The 21,600-nt window shown below is 38.5% G+C and overlaps 1 protein-coding gene across 1 annotated transcript; it reads right to left on the reverse strand.

Annotated features, from left to right (window-relative positions):
* Positions 1-3,431: 3,431 nt before the first annotated feature.
* Positions 3,432-21,173, reverse strand: LOC136421405 (uncharacterized). Its single transcript, XM_066408671.1, has 14 exons — positions 21,078-21,173; positions 18,759-18,928; positions 17,865-18,015; positions 17,242-17,423; positions 16,929-17,064; positions 16,349-16,435; positions 15,416-15,585; positions 14,388-14,500; positions 8,796-8,976; positions 7,719-7,823; positions 6,984-7,070; positions 6,446-6,595; positions 5,516-5,611; positions 3,432-4,611 (listed from the first exon to the last, which is right to left on the reverse strand). Exons 2-14 carry the CDS (start codon positions 18,900-18,902, stop codon positions 4,510-4,512), a joined length of 1,704 nt encoding a protein of 567 aa, XP_066264768.1. The 5' UTR covers positions 18,903-18,928; positions 21,078-21,173; the 3' UTR covers positions 3,432-4,509.
* Positions 21,174-21,600: the final 427 nt, after the last annotated feature.

The raw sequence follows: 21,600 nt of genomic DNA on the forward strand, positions 1-21,600 counted from the left end.
AACCTACCCACATACCAAATAACTGTTGTTCCTTCAGTTATTGTCTTAAGAAGATTATTACAAATACGCCATTGCAGTTCCAGTGACACACACCAGTGTCCCAAACCTTTCTCCTCCCAACACCTACTCACATACCAAATACCAGTACAATCCTTCTACACGTTCTTCACTTATGCTGACTCCAAGCTTACGCAAACACACACGCAAACACACGCAAAACAATATCCCCATGAAAAAGTCTTTCTTCATGGAGATAAAAAGTCAGACTTCTTTTCTATTTGCAGCCCCTGAGGGTAAATTGCCACTTGTCTGGTTTGGGCTATTCTATAAAGACAACAAATGGACGTGGACGGATGGGTCCCCATTTGTCTACACCAGTTGGGCTCCGAAGGAGCCTAGAGGACGGAGAGAAGATTGTGTTGGAATGTATTTCAAAGTACGTGTTTTCCTTTCTTCTGCATCAGTTGGTAAAGCCCACCTCTCACTGGACCCGCGGCACGCTGGCGGCGTCGCTGCGTCCTTAACTAGATTAGTGTTACCCTCGACTTTATAATGGAAATATCATTCAAAACGTACAAGTATGTCCAAAAAGACACCAAAACACACAAAGCTCAAAAAGATTCGGTTTTTGTCGATGAAATTCATTTAGTGTTTTGTCATTTCGATCGACCTCAGCGACGCCGCCAGCGTGCCGCGGGTCCAGGCTTTAAGTCTACTATTATTTGGCGAAGGTATGAGGTCGAAGAAGTCTAGAATTGTTGTACAGCAAATTATCACAGTAAACGTTGATGTCCGGTAGGATTTAACCCTGAGTTTGTCCAAAATTCGGACCTCAGATCAGTTAGAAATAAAATCTGTTTCACACGAATAAGACTAAAAAATAGATAATAGAAACTGAAACTATTAATTGTTTAATGTGTTTAACCTTTGATATTTTTTACATTTTTCAACAGACCGGCAAAAATTGGAGGTTTGGCGCAAAGAGGAAGAGTGGAGAGTGGAACAATGACGCATGCCGAGAAAAATTTCCTTTCGTTTGCAAACGTCCAAAATAGCACTAGTACTGACCCGATAAAAGTAAACATAAACTACATACAATTTTGTCTAGAGGAAGCGGAAATTAGGCGGATTGAAAGTTTTTGATTTTGCAGGACCTTCATTGTATTTCATCAGTAATAGTATCAATTGAGTTAAAAGACTATGTTGGATTCACCTTTGGTGGACTTTTAACAGAATTTCTGTGCGTGTCTTTGGTCATAGCAAAATTCACTGTTGACTACTATACAGTATTGTAAAGAAACGGCATACAACTGAGAGCTGGTGGACTAATTTCTAAAATGTTCAATGTATGCATTTGGTGTCAGTGGAGACGTAGTAAAGAAAATTATTAGTTTTGTCTTTAAGAATCAAGAAACTAGTTTGCATTGAAAATTAGTGGGCTTATTCCTAAAATCCTTGATGTATGCATTTTGGCAATCGCCAACCTAACTCCTACATCTCGTAAGAAAACAAAATAAATAGTTCCTTCTTAGAAAATAAGGACATTAGGTTGAATTGGAAGTTGGTGGACATCTATAGGAATTAGGAAATTATATTTGATTGAAAGTTGTTGGATTTTCTTTTCAATTTTTCTTTAAATCTTCAATGTCTACGTGTTCAGTGATAGCAAGCACCGCTGACCGCTTTGTAGAAGAATTGTTGTATAATGTACAATAAGCAACAACTCTATCTTGTCTAAATTACAATATTGAAAAATTATAGAATCTTCGATTCATATCTTTGGCTATGGCAAATACCACTGTTGACTCCTGCACATTCTACATAATTTATTGATTGTTGTTTTGCATCTAAAAATTGGGCTGGATTAAAAGTCTGTGGCCATTTTTATATAAAGTTTGCGATTCATATCTTTTGAAATAGAAGAGGCCCCTTTCGTAAATGAACTACATACAGTTGTAAATTGGGAAATCAAGAGACTAATCTGGGCTCAAAGTTGCTGGACGTTTTGTAAAATCGTCAATGCATACCCTAGGTGATAGAAAAAGACCACTGTTCATCGTTTCTTTTAGAAGAGAAAATGGCAACAATTTGTATCGATGAATAGAGTAACATGGTTGGATAATAAGATGCTGGACGGGTCTCCGAACAAATATCAGTGACAGCAAACACCGCTGTTGAATTAAATAAAATTTCAACTGATAAATTTTTGACAATCTAAGACAATATAATTTTTACTGTAATGTAAATTTAGAAATATTTTTTTATGCCTTAATGATAACAATGTGTTTTTAACTTCACTCCATATGAAATGACATACACCACATTTGGTTGTGGTACTTATATAGGTTCATACACTTCTCTTTAAATTGGTTATAAACATTTTTTAAATCATTTAAATTGTATAATTACGTATACTCGGCACTCTAATTATATATATAATGGAAGAAATGATGTCTCATTCAAGTCCAAAAAGGAAGAAGAAAGTAGCTTTTGAACGGTAGAAAAACGGTGGTTTGTAAGCAGAAAAACGATTCCTTTGCTAATAGGGAAATCTGTGTTCCATAGTACGTAGTTTTTTACAACCAATTGGTAGATGATTGTAATGTTTACTGGCTTAGAGTGTCCAGATTACTGTAGAATCTATATAGCTTTTAAAAACCATCAATCAATATCAAAAGTATGAAACGAATGTGAAGAAGTGGCTTTTACCACATCCAATTAGAAGACATAAAAATTACAGCACAATCTTGCAACAGAATAATCGTAGCTTTCCCAGTAAGTGGAAAGATGGCGGCTTAGATGTTAAATCGCACAGTAGGTGTGCACCATAATTGCCTGATAAAATGACCAAAACAACCAAAACAAACGTTAATTGGAACAAGTCAGAATAAAAAGGATTTTTAGAAATAGACTAAGAAAATAACAGGCAAAGATGTAAATTGGAAAAAAATATCGACAAGACAATACCAAACTCTTTGCTGAATCTTTTGTTGATGAGAAATGATTTGATAACGAAATTTGTTTATGACATGCTGAATAACCAAATGAATGTGCAACCTGGTGAGGTATATTGTATAATCTGTTACATTGAAATATGTATCATCGCAATATAATGTCTGAATACCATTATCATTCTTTTATAAAAGGCAATACAGAGGCAATTATGGTTAAAGATGTGTATGTTTCATTTATTGTTCTATATTTTTATAGAAAAATGCAAGTTTCTTCTTTTAGGATCAATTTATACCAGACAATATATATCAGCATCACTGTATATCATCATCAGGTAAGTGTATAACGTTGTTAATTCAACTATAAATCAAAAATTAAGTCACCGACACTTTTGACCTGAAAACTTGTTAAGATTGAAAATGTTGACATTTTCTCTCTAATTTTTCTACCAGGACATCAAAGAACATCAGTACAATGACTTGGTTTTGTTTAAAATTGTTTTATTACTTCAGCCAAAATGACCCATTTACCTACATTCCTCAACCATATCAGCATATATACTAATTCAAATCCTAAAATTGAACTGAAATGTGGCTTAAACAAGAGGACTAAAAAGCTTCGATAAGCAGAGCTCCCTGAACGTAAACTATACCAGATAATTGCATGGCTCTTTTGTTATTTTAATATACATACATGTAACATGCATTGGTCCAAAGCCACATTAAAACAATCTATTCCAATTCTAATAAGACCCTCTTGCCTGGGACAACCATCCCTCTAACTAACCGATACTAAACTGACCAAGCCGAAACAATGTTTACAAAATACATGATTCACGATTATTCTTACCAATACGACATCAAACATGCAATCTTAAAGATATTAATGAGACTTGAATATGTACCAAAGGACCAATATTACGGAAACGCAGCACACCTCCCCTCCCACTGCCGAAGAATATCTAAAAAATACGCTTTGTAATTGACCATCTTAGTACATCATTAAAAATATGTTTGACAGATCACGTCTGATTATAAAATCATGCCAATTTCAATCACCGTGAGTACATTTAATCCAATGAATTAAAAGCTTTTAATACATTCTGCTGGTAAAATATAGCACAAGATTTGTTTACAGTTTCAAGACATGGGGAATAAGCCAAAAGCTCTGCATCTCATTTACTAAAAGATGTGATGTAACGTATCTGGAGCTAGATTCTCCACCAGTTTAATATAAAAAGAAGACATCGTGAAATGAACATCACATTGCACGAAATGGCCTCGGATACTGACATATCCGGACAGGAAAACGGGATCCGGAACCTCAGATCCGAAAGAATCCAGACGGTTACGGGGCCGTATTGTACTAAAACAACTCAAATTTACCTGAATTAACTTGCATGTGTTATACCTCATTAGGGTACCACTTGCATATGTAGGTTAATGTAGGTAAATTTGTGTTGTTTTATTACAATTCATGGATCTGAGGTTCCGGAATCCGTTTCTCCTGTCCGGATATTTCCGGATCCGAGGCCATTTCGTGCATTGTCAGTGAGTATCAGTGAGGGGGAGGAGGAGGAGGAGACAGGACACTCCTGCTCGGTAGAGTTTTCCCCTCCACATACTCGGTCATGTAGGCGACAGCCGCCGTTGCTCCTTGCTGCAAATCGAAAAACAAAATGTTAATTGTCTCAAATTTTCTATTCAATTTGCTTCTCTATTTCTTTGAATTGTTTTTTTTCTTTGCCGTAATAGAATAGTGATGCTTTTAGGTACTATTGTACTTAAAGGCATCCAGAGCATTTTATGAGGCTTGAAACTTTAATTAAACAACTCAAATTTCCAATCATTCCTACACATGGTAAGTTTCAATAACACTATAACATTACATATCGATACGATGTCGTTCCGGATCCGTGGTGAGAACTGATAGAAAATCCAAGCCCTAATAGACTGATCCTGACTGTCCATCACAATTAGCGGTTCGACCAAGGAGAGAGTGACTGCATGTCCGTCAAATATTTGCCTTTTTATGTTTTAATTTTGCATTTCTACGTGTTGACGGAGGTGGGCGGGGCTATGGAATCAGTCTATTTACACTAGGCTCGTGAAACTAAAAGATCACCATGTAGCTTTTTTGTGACACTTTTGAGAAGAAATCCACGCGCAAATGTGGTAAACAGTGGCATTAAATGTCAATTTCATAAAGATTACAGCAACTAGAATATTTCCTGTTTTCAAGCCTCATAAAATGCTCTGGGTGCCTTTAAGGACTGTTTCGTTTACGAAATCCTTTGTGCGGGGCAGAAGGCAACACTACAAAAGTGTAAGATCATGGTGATTTTCATCATAAAGTTGGTTTTACATTCATCTAAAAGATCCACATTAATTTTTGTAAATGTAAATAAAAAGCAAAATAAAGACGAAATAGCCAATTGGCTTTAATGAAATGATTTAATAGTTAACGCCATGCAAACGCAATTGTGATTATCGTATTGGGTTTACATAAAGCTTAAGAATAGATGAGCTATATTTTTTAATGAAACTAAAAAAAAAATACTTACACCCATGAGAAACTCCATGTCCGTGGGAGTCATGTCAAAGTCCATTGTAGAGAGATAGTCCACGTCCACCCCGATGCATCGGTCTATGTCCTCCTCCTGTACAAATGTATATACACATATAAACGTTTGGCCTAGAAAATTGAATAAGAGGAGTTCGTGAATATTCATGAAACAATCACTCGCTTCTAGCACGCATTAATACGATACTTTTCAGTGAACAAATAGGTAAACAATAATCAGTATTTTATTATTTTTGCAATACATTTTACCAAAATCTGTAAATGATTGTGCCTATCTCTATGGAATTGTTGCTTGATTACTGCATTATGGCCTGTATTGTCAGCATTGTACGCTAGGGCTCGATCTGCCACGTTAAAAGGACAGTGGTTGAGGCTTAAAGTCTCATTCCTGTATTACTCCGAGTGGGTACGCTAAAGGAGGCCGTGCCCGAAAAAATAAACGGCTGCATGTACGTGTGTCTATATCGGTGTAAAAGTTCCTTTTAGCTAGTCCAGCTGATATCAAGCGTCAAACTGACGAAAGCTTGTCTGCAAAGCTTGGCAGCCGCGCGCGAGGTCGGAAGTACATAGCCTGAGCAGTGTGTGTGATTCGGTCCTGCGCTTACAGCTGGAAATGACTTTTTTGGGGTGTAGCCAAGTGCAGTTTGTAATTGCTATCGAAAGAGATTGTGTGTAGTGAACATATTGTCAATTTGTTTACACAATCTTAAGTAAATGGTCTCAACATGGAATGAAAAAAACATTGCAACATTTTTCATATCTTCATTACGAACGCGCCCATTTAAAACACGTAATATAAGCCTAAATATGAGGCAAAAAAACTCATGAATGAGACCTTATACGCTCGTCCTACAACGGTAAATGGTAAGTGAGTGTGGCATAAGACACATACTTGTAACTAGACACTTACAGAAATTTGGTTCTTGCTGCCAACAAAGTCCATGAGAGTTCCGTAATACTGTCCGGCAGTCTTGACAGACCTCATACCCAGGACCCTTCTCTTGGCCACTTGTAGAGGTGCGTAGTTTTCGTACATGTTCAGCACTCTTTCCACCGTCAACTGTGTAACGACATAACAAACTTGTTTAAAATCTGTCTGTATTCTAAATTGGTACTATCTAGTCGAATGGCGGTTGTACCGGCTGTAAACATACAGAATGGAAAAAACGTTCAATCTATTTTCAGGTACAACAAAATGAAATTACTTAGCTTTATGCAAATATGTACGTTTACATCAATCTCAAACCAATTTTTACACGTTGCCAAGTATCAATCTATATGACATAAAACTGTACCATTTCTCTAAAGGCATATTATCATAAAACACATCAATCTTTTTTTCAGGCAAGGTTGCACCAGAAAGAAAATACATAGAATAGTGCAACCCCGGGATGTATCAAAATAAGACATAACCATTGATAAACTGTGGTTAAACGACTAAGGTGTACCTTTCCGTTGACATCGAGGAACAACGCCTGGAATGCCGCCTCCTTAGTAGGAGCCTGCATAGCTTTCACGTCCTCCTCTTTTACGATCTGGAAAGGAAGAAAAATGTTGTCATTGAGCGTCAACGTTGCGTTGAGAGTTGCCAATATGCTATACAGAAATGTATATGCACGTAGAATAGTATATTTTCATGTGCTACGTTGGTAGACTTGATTACTATATAAACAGCTCGGAAGTTCTAAATCTTCCCAAACATTGACAACTATCAATCTACGATAAAAAATTCATGGAGGTCTAAGCAAGTGACAATAGCCGAAACTAATATGATATGCTTATGAATTACAATGCCTTTTTTTAACGATCTCGCTCAATGCAAGGCCGTAAGAGGCCACTTCTCGGCATTGAACTAATTGAACTAATGTGGCATAGGTGAGAGACAGCGGTGTGTGTTTGTTTTGAAGGTTTGTAGGTTGTATTCAGGGGGAAAGCAGTGGGCTGGGAGGGAATTCCAGAGTTTTGCAGTTCGTGGAAAAAAGCTGTTACTGTAGAAAGACTTAGAGGCTGGTAGTTGTACAGTATAGTGGTGTGAATCAGAGGAGAACCTGGTAGCACGCTGAAAAATTCTCTGTGGTGGGACAAGTAGTGAAAGCTCATCAGAACACTGGCCGTGAAAGTATCTATAAAATAGATATATCTATCTATAACGCCTCAGAACAGAAACCGTTGTTGTGACATACCTCGAAAAAGTGTCGCCTTGCTTCATCGATTGTGATCCTGGGTTCATCTGGCACCTCCATAGCCACCATCGGGGGTGCTGCTGACGGTACTGGAAATCCTTCATCCTGGCAAAACATATGGCATAAATGTAAGAAACTTAAAGCGGGGCCATGCATTTTTTTATTCAACAGTACCTATTACGTTTAGGTACTGTTGAAACATTGTGAACAATTATTCTTACCAATATACGACATGAAAAACGCAATCTTAAAGAAATCAATGAGGAAAGAATATGTACGCAAGGACCAATATTACGGAAACGCAACATATGTTGAAATCAGAGCCAAACTCGGGGCGAAAAAGACCATCGTGGAAATGGTAAAGACAAGAAGGCTGAGGTGGTTTGGACATGTTGTAAGACGACCCTCACAAACATTAGTCTACAAAGCCTTATAGTCAGGAGTTCGCCACCCCCAGACCCCGGGGAGACCACCCAAGAGATGGAAAGACCAGATCGTGAAGGACACTGGGTTAAACATTCAGGAAGCAGAGGCTAGAGCAAGGGACAGGACTTCTTGGAGGATCCACCTGGAAAGCAAGGGGCCAGTTTCTGGCCTGTGCACGTAGGCAGGTAGGCAGGCTGTCACGTACTTGAAAAGAAAACAGGTACCATAAAATTGCATGTAACATGTAACATGCATGTAAACAATCTTAAACCAGCCCCGGACTCTTGCCTAAATGGACAAGTCGAATGAATAAGCATAGTGACCTTGTTAATGTTTTCATATCTCGACACTTTAAAGCACGAAGTATTTTTCCAATGCTCCAATGCCGTTTTGTGCGCATTGGCCTGTGGGTATGGGTAAGCTTAGAACAGTTGCAATTAGCTGTGGCTATATGTTATTAGAAAATCGTGTTTGCACCCATATGTTGTCCACCACACGCACATTGGATGGTTGAACCTACAAGGTTGCCAGGTAGATTTCTATTTTTACATAATGTTACATTTGCATAATAAAACATATGTTATATGCAGATGTATAGACCTTAGCTATAGAGTGTATGGGAAGTCGGAACGGGATTGGTCTTTGACTTACCGCTGCCATCATAGTTGGAGTTTCAGGAACATCAATCGTGCCGCCGTCCACGTCATCCATGACGTCAGGACCGGCAATCAGTTCGATCAGCTTCCGCATCCGATCATCGACCAGAGTCTCGAACGACTTGATCCCGGCATCCCTTTCGCTGCGCTGCTCTCCGTACTGCTTGGTAAAATTCCTGTGAAAATGTAGATTCTTATTAAGGTAGCATAACACAGTTTTCGGCCTATGGGGATTTTCATAGTTAAAGGAGTCCTAAACTCCAGAAGGCGGTGTTATTTTCCACTAGATTATGTATCAAATGAAAATATACATAATCATCCAACTATTTACCGAATTTTGCTCATGGTGAATTACACAAGGTGTTTTTTTTAACAATATGATACTCGCTAAACCCTTGCAGACCTAGCTACCCGTGTATTCCCTATGTGTAAACATACATCTTTGATGGTGAGCATTTTTGTCATAGATGAGGGGGGTTAAGCACAATAAGAATGCCAATTGTTGATAAGATATAAAAGAACACAATGCAAGACGGGTTTTTCTTAACCACCCTGACATTCTTTTTGTAACCTAACTTTTGTCAGGCCTTGTCAGGCACATTGTAATAAGTCATAGGCTGAGGTTGTATAATTTAATTATGCAGAAAATAGACGGTCATCTGGGGAATTCGGTAAAATACTGAATCCTTTTTGATGTGCATTGGACTAGTGGGTACTTTATCGTATACTGTAAAAAGTATTTATTTTTACTTCCTGAAATTATCATCTATTGGAAAATAACTCCCCCCTCTGGACTTTAGGACTCATTTAAGGGCCGCAAGGTGACTGGCCTCGACGCCGTAAAAATTATATTGTGGTGCTCTTGAGAAATTCGAAAAAGGAATATGTTTGAGTTTAGGGTACAACCTAGAAATAACTAAAAATCAAAAAAATTCTGTCGGCGTATCGGCTCCTCACGCCCACTTTGAAACAGCGCTCTGGGATAGGTCACTGAACTGCAGCCGACTGACTCCGTGAGGCGGTTCACAAGATGGCGCATTTGTACACAAAGCGGAAAGGTTCACCATCCAAATCCTACAGTCTAAAAGCCGACATATTTCTATACCACACAGCACGGTTTACACATAGATGCCTCTCACATGCAACTTTCTACCCAGTCTTTAAGAGTTTGGGCCGCACTACATTTTCTACCAGCGTCATAGACCCCCGGGGGTCGCGGAGAAATACTGTGTTCTGCAACTTTGACTGTCTTGGGGCCATTTTTCACTTCAATGATTGACGATTGGGGCAAAACATGCCATGGGAAACCTGATTGAGGACTTAAGAGCAGCTGTCTGTAAAAACCAAGCATAAGGTGGCCAAGTTCAAAAAATGAAATTTTCTTAGATTTTGTGTGGTGGTAGGGTCTTGGCCCAAACCTACAAAAATGGGAAAGTTTTGGGTCGGAGGTTACCAGTTGCCATGGCAACGGCCATTTTTCAAAATGGCGGATTTTCGCCTTGTGAAGGCCTCTCTCTCGCTCAAAATGGACCATCTTTGGCCTACTGTAACGCCCACAAATGAACAGAAATGTTGCTGCCTCTAACACATTATATCATCCATATCTTAACAAGACAAATGATGTAAAGTGTTGCTCGAAATGTTTTGGCAGTGAGATGCAACAAACGTTTAAAGATGACCTGTTTTTGTAAAATTTCAAAATTGACAAAACGCCATTTTTTGGACGTTTTTAGCAAGCAATACCTCCTTAAAAGGCACTTCAAATTTGTTGATTTTTTGCACAACTCTAGTTTAGACTTTTATAAATATCATATCAAAAAAGATGTTTGGGTTCTCAATGGGGCGGGCCACAGTGACCCAGAGACTAAGCCATTTTTTCCATTGTAGCAGAATTTCAACCACAGAATTGAAGGTGAAATAAACATGTGAAACTTGGTGATTGAGATAAGAATGACTTTTCTTTAACTTTTTTATGCTGCAAGAAACCTGCCTGGCACTTAGAAAAGTATTTTGTAACAGTTGACGGTTGGTTGCCATGGCAACGGTCATCTTTGTTGTTAATGATGGATTTTCACATGGTTGTATTAGGAAAACATCCCTACCTGCTGATTGCACTGAAGATATGGACATAACTTTTATATTTCAATATAGCATGGTTTTCAAAGTTTCATTGACCAAAAGTTCAAGATCAAGCATAAAGATTAAGAGGGTGTACTAGGGGGTTATCAGAACCAATGAAATCAGAATTTTCATCTTGCTAAATTCTAGTCATTTTTAAGGGGCTTTTTCTTCCATCATGGGCAAAATTGATGAATGCATGGCACATAGAAAAGTATTTTGTAACAATTGACTGCTGGTTGCCATGGCAACGGCCATATTTGTTCTTAATGGTGGATGTTCACATTGTTGTAGGAGGAAAACATCCATAGCTTTGCTATATATGTAAAGAAAATGAAATCTGACGTTTTTTCATGTAACCAAGAAACCTACCTATCACTTAGGAAAGTAGGTTTCTTCAGGACCGACAGCTGGTTACCATGGTAACAGTCTTTCAAAGGTTCAAAATTGGTTCGTCTTCAGGATTGGCAAGGTGGAACTTGAGATGATAAGATGATTTTTTAAAATCCTTTATGCTGCAAGGAACCTACCTGGCACTTCTAATTTTTTATAACAGTTGATTGCTGATTGCCATGGCAACAGCCATTCTTTTATTTTCTCTCTTAATTGGTTTTCCAAAATGAATTACCAATACAACTACTAACAGAATATGGACATACATGGATCACAACCAAAGCCAAATAAAAACCGGGACAATGTGTATATGTGCAGCACACAATACATACACTTACAGATAATCATAGCCTCCCTTAATACCCTTATAAATATCAATTGTAATTTGCCTCCAAACAATATTGTTTAAGTATATGATTACATAACATTATTTCTTACATCTATATCATTATATAAATGTGAAACGGCCATACTTAATGACGGATATTCACAAGGTACATGTAAATGTCATAGTTATGCGCACAGTTAAGTATTTGACCTTCTGCAACTCCCACTGACAAAAAAGGGGAGTAGTAGGACGCTATGCATCTGATATGATACATCCAGATGCGGGGACAGTTGTTTTTAAGATTTTTTTATACAATTTTAAAATTATAATGGGTAGACCATCATAAAATTGAAGACGAAGTAGTACTTTTAACCAATAGCTCATTAAAACAAAGTTAATGAACTGAGCTTAAGAGGGGCCTTGTATTTTTGTCAGGGACTATACTTTGATTTGACTTTTAATGCTAATAAAGTTAAGATTTCTTTTTATACAATCATTCTATATTTACTGCATACTTTTTTTATGCATTCTGTCACAATGAATTTGAGGGAAACGGCATTGCGAAACAAAAAATTGTATATCCGATATCCGAGTACCTCAGTGATGAGTGCCTTCAGAATTTTTTACGTGTATCATATCAACAATATACAGTTTTTTTTACTATTTTAGAAACTAAAAGCCACTGATTTAAGAAAGGCCTAAAATTCTAGTTCAGCTATAGGTTGACCTGCAGTAGCAAGTTGTAGGTCAAAATCAGCACAGATACAGAAAGTATTCACAAAACTATCCAAAGATTAAACGTCTAAAATGTGTCTACAATATTCTCCAGTGGATGTACGTAAGAGGTCAATCTTAACATAGGAAGTGGTAAACAGAAGTGTTCCGCAATGCGCCTTAGTTCTTTTATCTTTATCAATGTTTTCAACTATACGGTATTATACTCCTGGTATGTGGAGTCATGATAATCCCAATGCATGCGGACCCTTTGTCTTTATGTACCACATAGTGAATACACAAAATGATTGAGTAAGTAACTTAGTGATTGATGTCTTAGAGAATAATAGAAAAAAACAGCTTTATTCTATTTCAAGTGTCCCTATAAACCCCATGTAGTTCCCTAATTAACAGTTTTAATCATTGTAAGCATTTCATGGCATCTATCCGTGATTTTCATACAGCGACACAAAGATGGCCATAGCTCACACCGTAGTGAGACGTGATTACCTCACTTATTTCGTGTCAGTTTCAAAACACGAAAAATACACACAGAGACCCTTAAGTCACGGCTCCCGTTATGCGTGTCCCAATAAAACAATGTTAGTTGTTGACTCAATAGATGTTCCTCTCTCCAACAATGGTAAAACCATTCATCAACATTGCCAATGATGGAAGCCCCTTAAAAATGACTAAAATTTAGCAAGATGAAAATTCTGATTTCATTGGTTCTGATAACCCCCTAGTACACCCTCGTAATCTTAATGCTTGATCTTGAACTTTTGGTCTATGAAACGTTGAAAACCATGCTATATGGAAATATAGAAGTTATGTCCATATCTCCAGTGCAATCAGCAGGTAGGGATGTTTTCCTAATACAACCATGTGAAAATCCATCATTAACAACAAAGATGACCGTTGCCATGGCAACCAACCGTCAACTGTTACAAAATACTTTTCTAAGTGCCAGGCAGGTTTCTTGCAGCATAAAAAAGTTAAAGAAAAGTCATTCTTATCTCAATCACCAAGTTTCACATGTTTATTTCACCTTCAATTCTGTGGTTGAAATTCTGCTACAATGGAAAAAATGGCTTAGTCTCTGGGTCACTGTGGCCCGCCCCATTGAGAACCCAAACATCTTTTTTGATATGATATTTATAAAAGTCTAAACTAGAGTTGTGCAAAAAATCAACAAATTTGAAGTGCCTTTTAAGGAGGTATTGCTTGCTAAAAACGTCCAAAAAATGGCGTTTTGTCAATTTTGAAATTTTACAAAAACAGGTCATCTTTAAACGTTTGTTGCATCTCACTGCCAAAACATTTCGAGCAACACTTTACATCATTTGTCTTGTTAAGATATGGATGATATAATGTGTTAGAGGCAGCAACATTTCTGTTCATTTGTGGGCGTTACAGTAGGCCAAAGATGGTCCATTTTGAGCGAGAGAGAGGCCTTCACAAGGCGAAAATCCGCCATTTTGAAAAATGGCCGTTGCCATGGCAACTGGTAACCTCCGACCCAAAACTTTCCCATTTTTGTAGGTTTGGGCCAAGACCCTACCACCACACAAAATCTAAGAAAATTTCATTTTTTGAACTTGGCCACTTTTTCCTCATTTTGCTTGGTTTTTACAGACAGCTGCTCTTAAGTTTCTGCCTACCTAATGTCGTAGGAAACTGAAATTTTCAGGACATGCTTACCCTGAAACGTACTACATGAAAATTAATAGATAAATGTCACAAACAAAACTTTCAGCCTTCCAAAAATGGAATTTGTTAGAAATTTTACGTATGGGTCTCTCTATCACTGTCGGTTGTCAAACTCACAATCAAAATAGGAGGGGGCGTCTAACATGGAGGATTTTATATCAAAAGCCAGTACACGTCTGACAAACTTTTATTACTAAAAGTACAAGTTTGAATGAAAGGAGAGAGTTAAGGACCCCATGTAACCACGCCGAAATGATGACTGCGTGAAATAAAGGCTTATGTTTAAACATACTATTAAATAGTACAAAGGAACAAGGAAGTTACCTGGCCTTCTCTGTATCAGGTCTTATCTTTTTGAAGCTTAGGTCTTTATTCATCAGGTACCTCAGACGCTCCTCAAACTGATCCTGGTACACCTCCCGGTCTGAGTTGGAAAACTGAACAAAGGGAAAATGTAAAATTCCGTTACATTGTGACATGAGCAAAATGGTGGGATCTTTACCTTTAAAAAGGAGTGTTGATTTGGGTCTGTCTGTCTATGTGTCTGCTTGTCTGTTTGTTTGCTTGTTTGTATTTCCGGATACTTGTTGTCAGCATAACTCAAGAACCTCTGGATGGATTCTGATCATTTTTAGTACGTGCATGACTAGGTATCGGGCAAGATCAAGGTCAATTTTGGGCCCCCTGACGTGGGACCTTGGTACTGCAACAGAACTTCCGTTTTTGTATCCTTTGTCCTGAACATGCTATGGTCTTACAATTGATGTTTTACTTCTATTGCTCTACTCAGTACAATTATGTACCATTTAAAATTAAAAACAACGATATTGCATACTGCCTATGCTGACTTAGTTGCTAAGAGATGGTCAAATAGTACAAATTTCTTTTCTGTCATCAACTAACTAATACTAAAGATCGAAAAAAAACGTAGCTAAGTATAAATTTATATGGCATAAAACTTCACTATTTATCAAAATACATGTTACCGTGGAACCCATCAACCTTTTCAAACAAGGTTGCACCAGAATGAAATAACTGAAAACCTCGGGATGTATTAAAATAAGACATAGCCATTGGTAAACTGTGGTTAAAGGCAACCAACGCAATATTAGAGCCAAAAAAATGGACATGGAAGAAATGCTGAAATCTTATGGTAGTGACATCTACTAATTTGTTCAGTACATTTGGGTAATAACTTCATACTTTGAGTATTTTAAAACCACGTAAAATCGTGCCGTACGATGATCCCCTTAGTTTGGCGAGCCTACAAAAACTCCGGCCACAATTTTCAGTGAGACGTGTAATAACTAATACTGAAGATCGAAAAAAAACGTAGTAAAATATAAACTTACGATTAGAATGCCGAGTGTTTTGTCAAAGCGCGTTGGGTCTTGGTTCTCAAATCGTTCCCATCGGTACTCGGGGTAGAACACCCTGCGCAAGTGGTCATGCTCCTCGTCGTCCTTTAATGACGTCAGGCGCTTGTAGAAGGTGTCGTCCTTACCCATGGACAGGTACCAACCTAAACATGATAGTAAGTTTATTGTACAACCATTGTACAAGGCACAAAGTATGGCATCTACAGGTACATAACTTTAATAATAATAATGGTTTATTGGTCAGAAATTACCAGTGCTGAATTGCTGCATGGTTTACAACCACATAATACACAACAGATACATTTTTTCTCCACACTTGCACTTGGAACTATCGCAAGGGTCTGGGCGGCTGCCATTCGGCGCCAGCAGGTGACTTCAATACGACCTTCCCCAACTGAAGTCAGTTACCCATTCACACCTGGATGGAGTGAGGAAAGTTGTGTAAAGTGCCTTTCCCAAGGGGCATAGCAGTGGTTTCGAACCCGGGACCTTTCGGTTCTGGGCAAAACACCCTACCGATTGCGCCACACGATGCAACTACAGTTCCATAAGGCTAATGTACCTAATACATGAGTGTAAACAGTATGAGATGAGAATGTGATTTTACAATCATTTGAGGAATGTATATCGTAAGTATTATTTAATATACTTTTCTATTAATTCCATGCAGAGGTTGTCATATGTCAATATGTACTTGCTATCCAAGTCCATTGAGATAAATCCTGGTATATGAATTTATCATAAACGTTCTTATTAATGGTCGCACCATTCTTTGACCATTTTAACTGATCAAACAACTATAAAAAAACATTAAAATTGTATCTTTAAAAACGACAAGCTTTAAGTCAGGCCTCCGGCTTTTGCTTTCGCAAAAAGAATAGCAGAGTTTGTGATATTAGTACTTACCGTCGAATGCGTAGAGTGGGAAGTTTGCCGCCAGTCCACCGTCGATGTAGGTGAAGAGATTTTGTAGTTCATATGGCTGGAACACCACTAAAAAAAGAAATGAAAAAACACGCTTTAGATATTATTTATCAACTTTGCAATGAAACGTTTTGAACTTGTTTGATATGCTCCACTAGTATTACTTATCTTTTAGAGTGGTCCCTTCAGGACTGTAGGTATTGAAACACTCACACCGGGAAGGACCCCTACTCTTTTCGATAAGTGTGGTGGGTTCTTTAACGTGCTCAAGGTGTGACTCTCCTCAAACATTTAACGTCCTATCTGAGGGACGTCCCTAACCGAAGGTAGGTACTCATTTACACCTGTGTGAAGTGAGGAAAGTCATGTTAAGTGCCTTTCCTAGGGGCACAACGTCAACGGGACAAATCAGGGAACCCCGGATTCGAACTCAGCATACCTTTGGGTTCTGGGGGCAACATCCTGCCACTGCACCACCGCGACGCCACTATATTATGAAGTTTAAGGAAACGATCCACCAAAAACTCGTTTAATGTAAAGAAAACAAGATGGAGGATCTTACCAGGGATTGACATGGACATGCGCACTGCCTCCCGGACCCTGAGAACGGGCGTGGTCTTGACGTGGAAGTAGGACTCCCGGTTGTAGTTCATGTTGTAAGCCACGATGCACAACTCCTTACCAAGTACATGGTAGATCTAGAAAAATGGATTGTACTTTCATAAGTATTATGGAATATATTTGCAAGTCGATTGAAAAAATGCATAAAAACACAAACATCATTCACTTTGAAAATTGTTTTGTTTCGTTCTACAATTCTTTGGGAAACTTCTTTAACAAAAGACTTCGTTTTATTTGAATATGAATACATGTACCTGGTCAAATGTGACGTCTTTGCCCAAAGGAAGGCCTCGCTTCTTCAAGTTTCTCTCCAAGATGTCTCCGAACCACTCCAAGAACTTCTCTCCTGGGCAGGCGCCCCTTTCGTTGAGGACGTCCCAGAGGCGGCCAACGGTCTGCATACCGGGAATCCAGCTGGACTTAGTCCAACGAGTATCTGGGGACAATGGAAATGACGTCATTCAAAACCGGAAATTACGTCACTGGAATATGTACAATGGGTATCTGGGGAAATTTCATAATTGAAATGACGGTTATGAGAATGCCAACATCATTGTAATGACCCACCGAAAAATGCGCATTCAGGGTTATCATACTAGTAATTGATTTTCACTCCTTTGAAAGATCATGCATTGAACCTTAAACTGCATAAACTTATAATATTTCTTTTAGTTCAACTAACATGTACGTGAAACTGTTATGCCTATGTTAAAATCACATCATATCTTGTATTTACCATTATCGTTCCATATTCATTATTACGGAAAAAATCTCTTCATCTTAAAGGCATTTTTCATGATGTATAATAATTGTAATTCTCTTCCTGGTCCAGATGTGCAAAATTATTTTTCGAACCTATAATTCAACTGCCACGTACCTAACACGACTTCCAGCAAGTTCTGTGCACTCAGTTCATCCAACAACTCTTGTGACGTCATACCGATGGCGAGGAGGGCGGCAGTGATTGCGCCTGCGCTAGTGCCGGCGAACCGTTTGATCTGACCCATTATCCCGGCATCCTCTAGGACCTGGTGATCAGAAGAAAAACGTCACGGGTAGTCTGGTTTTTGTGCAACGTTCCTTTCCGTCATTTTCTTGTGAAAAAAACTGCGATGGGGGGTTGCATCGGCATGGGTATGTCAAATATTAAATCCTACGTATTTATCTATCCCTTGGTACTAAAGGCTACGTCTATGTAGTACATGTAAAACAGTATGACACCCTTCTATAATTTTCTTTGTACACATAACATTTATGCATATACTAGTAGTGCGCTTCTTTGCGTTCGGGACCGCAGTAACAGGTACATTGTAAACACGGTATTAACTATTTTGTATACATGTAAATATTTTGTTTAAATGAATAAATGAAGACCTTTATTGCACATTTCTGCCACACTTGGCCAAGTGCAGGTCACAACAAAACAAAGTAACAAGTACAGTTAACGGATACAAAAAGAATATGACTATCTTTAAATAAATTATATTTCTCCTCGCTTTTCGGATATAGCAGATATAAAAGAACAGATATGTTTTCAATGGGAGGTTTGTCTAGTCGTATTAGGAATATGAATTTGTGTACAGTACTTAAATGTATGAAGTAGGGAAATAGGTTTTGTACAAGCTTATACAATTCATTTCTTCCTTGGGTATATAAACATTCTATGTTTGGGACCGCATCTGTAAGCAGCGACACCTATAGCTGCAGTACAGTGTGAACACTTGATTGGTTACGCTAGAAATAGTTACTCATATTTGATTGGTTATCTTACCTTACAAGTTCCTATGTAGGCGATTCCTTTAGCGCCTCCTCCTTCCAACACCAAGTTCTCGAACGGAAACACTTTATCCGAGAACTTGTCTCCGATGGTCTTGGGAAGTTTGGGTCCTGGTGGCTTAGACTGATCTTGTCCCATGACTGTTGTTGATACAGGTCGTCTTCCTTTAAGTTAGGCATAAAGTAACGATTAAAGATCCGTGCTGTCTCAGCATAGCAACAATCATAACATGATCTACGTATGAATATCAGTGACATTTACATACGGCGATTGTGTGACAACCTGTCTCCCCTAGCATTGTCGGCCTCCCGTCGTAATCTAATCCAAGGCCGTAAACCAACCCCGAGCGGACTAAGCTGACTGGGCGGGCAAGGTCAATCCCAGCGCCGTAGAGATATCGGGGAGCCCTCGATGGTATGGTTTCCAGGCTTGGGCAGCGCCGGCGTTTATTTTTTTATTTTTTTGGGGGGGGGGGGGGGGAGTGCTGATTCGCGATGTTCAACTTATCGGGGCCAGGTTCTTTGGCTGGGGGACTGTATCTGCTGGGGGACCTTAATGTACATTTATTAGATCGAATATATACTGTTACTTATGTTGTAGATAAGTTCTTTGGAATTGTTAGATATTAGAAATAGCCAATTGTTATGTATCTACAAATCGCCATACACTGTGCCCATTTGTCGCACAATAAACTTCTTTTTCTTCCTTCTGCCGCCCCCTTCCCAAAAAAACACCTTTGCGGGGGCCTGTAAATGAGGCTACCATTAGACAACATCAACCCCCCTCAAAGAATCTACGAAGGAGAAGCTATGACTTTATCATGTTCAACAGCTGTTTTTATAGTTACAGCTCGTGTACTAGTGTTGACCCTTCCTGTCAGTTCTGTCACTGAAGAAGATTATGATGGATGACAGTCGGAGCGCCTGACCAACCCCCGAATCTTATATTAAGCTATTGAATTCTTTTGAACATTGTTTACTTTATCCAGATAACAAGATTAAAAGATCTCTACAACTTGATAAGTCTAATATTCATCATCGCAACGACTAACGATGTTTAAATACTACACATCAAGTGAGTGGAAGACATAGGAAAGGTTATAAAAATTCAGTATATTTACCCGTCTTGTAAATCAAAATCAAGAAAAGCCAGAAAATTCACAGACTAGGAATTTATGTGGGATAGCTGAGACAAGATTTGAATGACAATAAGTCAACCGTGTCTGTTTTTCCTAAGACTGTGGTCTGGATTGGAGCCACAACAAAACAATGAGAAGAATGACAAGAACTGGTTTGACCAGTTCTTGGCTCCATATGTACAATATACGTTTTGCCTTAGGACAACGTGGTGGAATTCTGTTCACATAAAATTCACTTTTACAGACAAAAAACATCACAAGTTTATCATTTTCAACATACAACTTGCAGCAAAAGAAACCACCATCTATCTAAAATCATTTGTACATGGCTTCGGGTAAGCTTTTGTACAAACACGGGGCGACTTGGTTTAGGTGAGTTTACAAGTGGGACTGAGTGACCTCGACAGAGGGGCCATGACACATAAAACGCTTCAGTTGTTACAATACTCTCTAACTTTACCCAAACAGGTGGTAATTTCCTCCTATAAAACTACACAGATAGCAGTCACAGGTGGTAATTTCCTCCTATAAAACTACACAGATAACAGTCACACGGAGTTTATAGTCCCGAATCTAGGTAAAAACAAATACTGGATGTAATTTGACACCACCTTGGAATGCAAATAAAACTGACACCTGTTTTAAAGGACGCTAAACAGCACATTTATGTAAATATAGGTCTCTACAGCTAGCTAACACTATCATTCACAGAGCATGACCCAAGCAGAAAAAATCACGGTGGCTTTGAAGTAAAATAGTGGCGTTTTTTTTTTCTTAACATGAAATAGGTAGGCTGCCACGGTCGAATAAGCAGGTTGAGCATTTTTCAACAACACCCTAACCTACATTATGGAGATGGGGGGGGGATTGAAAAATGCACCTAAATGTTCGTACAATGGCATTCTTGTAAACCATGAGAAGAACAAATATGTGCTTCAAACGTATCTATATAACGTCTGGTCAACGATCTATTTAAAGCCTCTAGGAAGACTTAGTTGGTTTAGTTTAGTCCCTACATTTGCATATTGTGGTACAAAGCATAGATAACCATACACAGGTAGTTTTGTTGACAAGCAAGAACCTTTCGTCAACTGTCTAGTCGCTTCATTTTACCGGTCAGCCGTGGCGATTTTTACTGTCAGAAGAAGTTACAAGAACAACACAAAAATCCTTACCTTTCTCGCAGTGCAGTAGTCGATTTGAGAGAGGGTCGGTAGCTCGCAGCGTAGTATTTAAATTCCGGTTGGAATGTTGTCTGTGTCGGCATTGTCTCCCGTCATTGGCCCACGAATTAACGAATGTCCCGTATGTTGGGTGTTCAGCCAATCAATCAATGTCACGAAAATGTATTTAATTGTCTGTGAATATGTTAATTTCTCAGCCGACTAAAAATCATTCACAATTCCGTTTTAGTTTCTGCTTCTGTATAATGTTCTTGGTTTGAGAGATTAATTTTAGCTGTGGTTTTAAGTACGGAGTTTTGTTAGACCTACTTATCAAAGAGAGCCTGAGGGAGTTATTTAAGGGGAGTGACCACCATGCGACACCTGTTTGGCACAGCAAGCAAGTGTTTTATTATTTTGGACATCGAATCTGTCAATGAAGCCATGCTTTTTCCCCCGGGGGCAGAAATGCGTGTCTGGTGAGAGTTACTTACAGTGCGTATTCACGGAGTAAGAACCAGGGACACATAAACAC

This window comes from Branchiostoma lanceolatum, chromosome 16 (genome assembly GCF_035083965.1).
Source record: "Branchiostoma lanceolatum isolate klBraLanc5 chromosome 16, klBraLanc5.hap2, whole genome shotgun sequence".
NCBI classification, from domain to species: domain Eukaryota; kingdom Metazoa; phylum Chordata; class Leptocardii; order Amphioxiformes; family Branchiostomatidae; genus Branchiostoma; species Branchiostoma lanceolatum.

Bases quoted from the DNA above. Each gene is read 5' to 3' on its own strand.
- LOC136421405 (XM_066408671.1), bottom strand. From the start codon at position 18,902: ATGGGACAAGATCAGTCTAAGCCACCAGGACCCAAACTTCCCAAGACC. The intron at 17,424-17,864 runs GTACGTGGCAGT...CATTGTCCCCAG, and splicing joins CTTGCTGGAAGTCGTGTTAG to ATACTCGTTGGACTAAGTCC. The intron at 17,065-17,241 runs GTACATGTATTC...CCATTTTTCTAG, and splicing joins AAGACGTCACATTTGACCAG to ATCTACCATGTACTTGGTAA.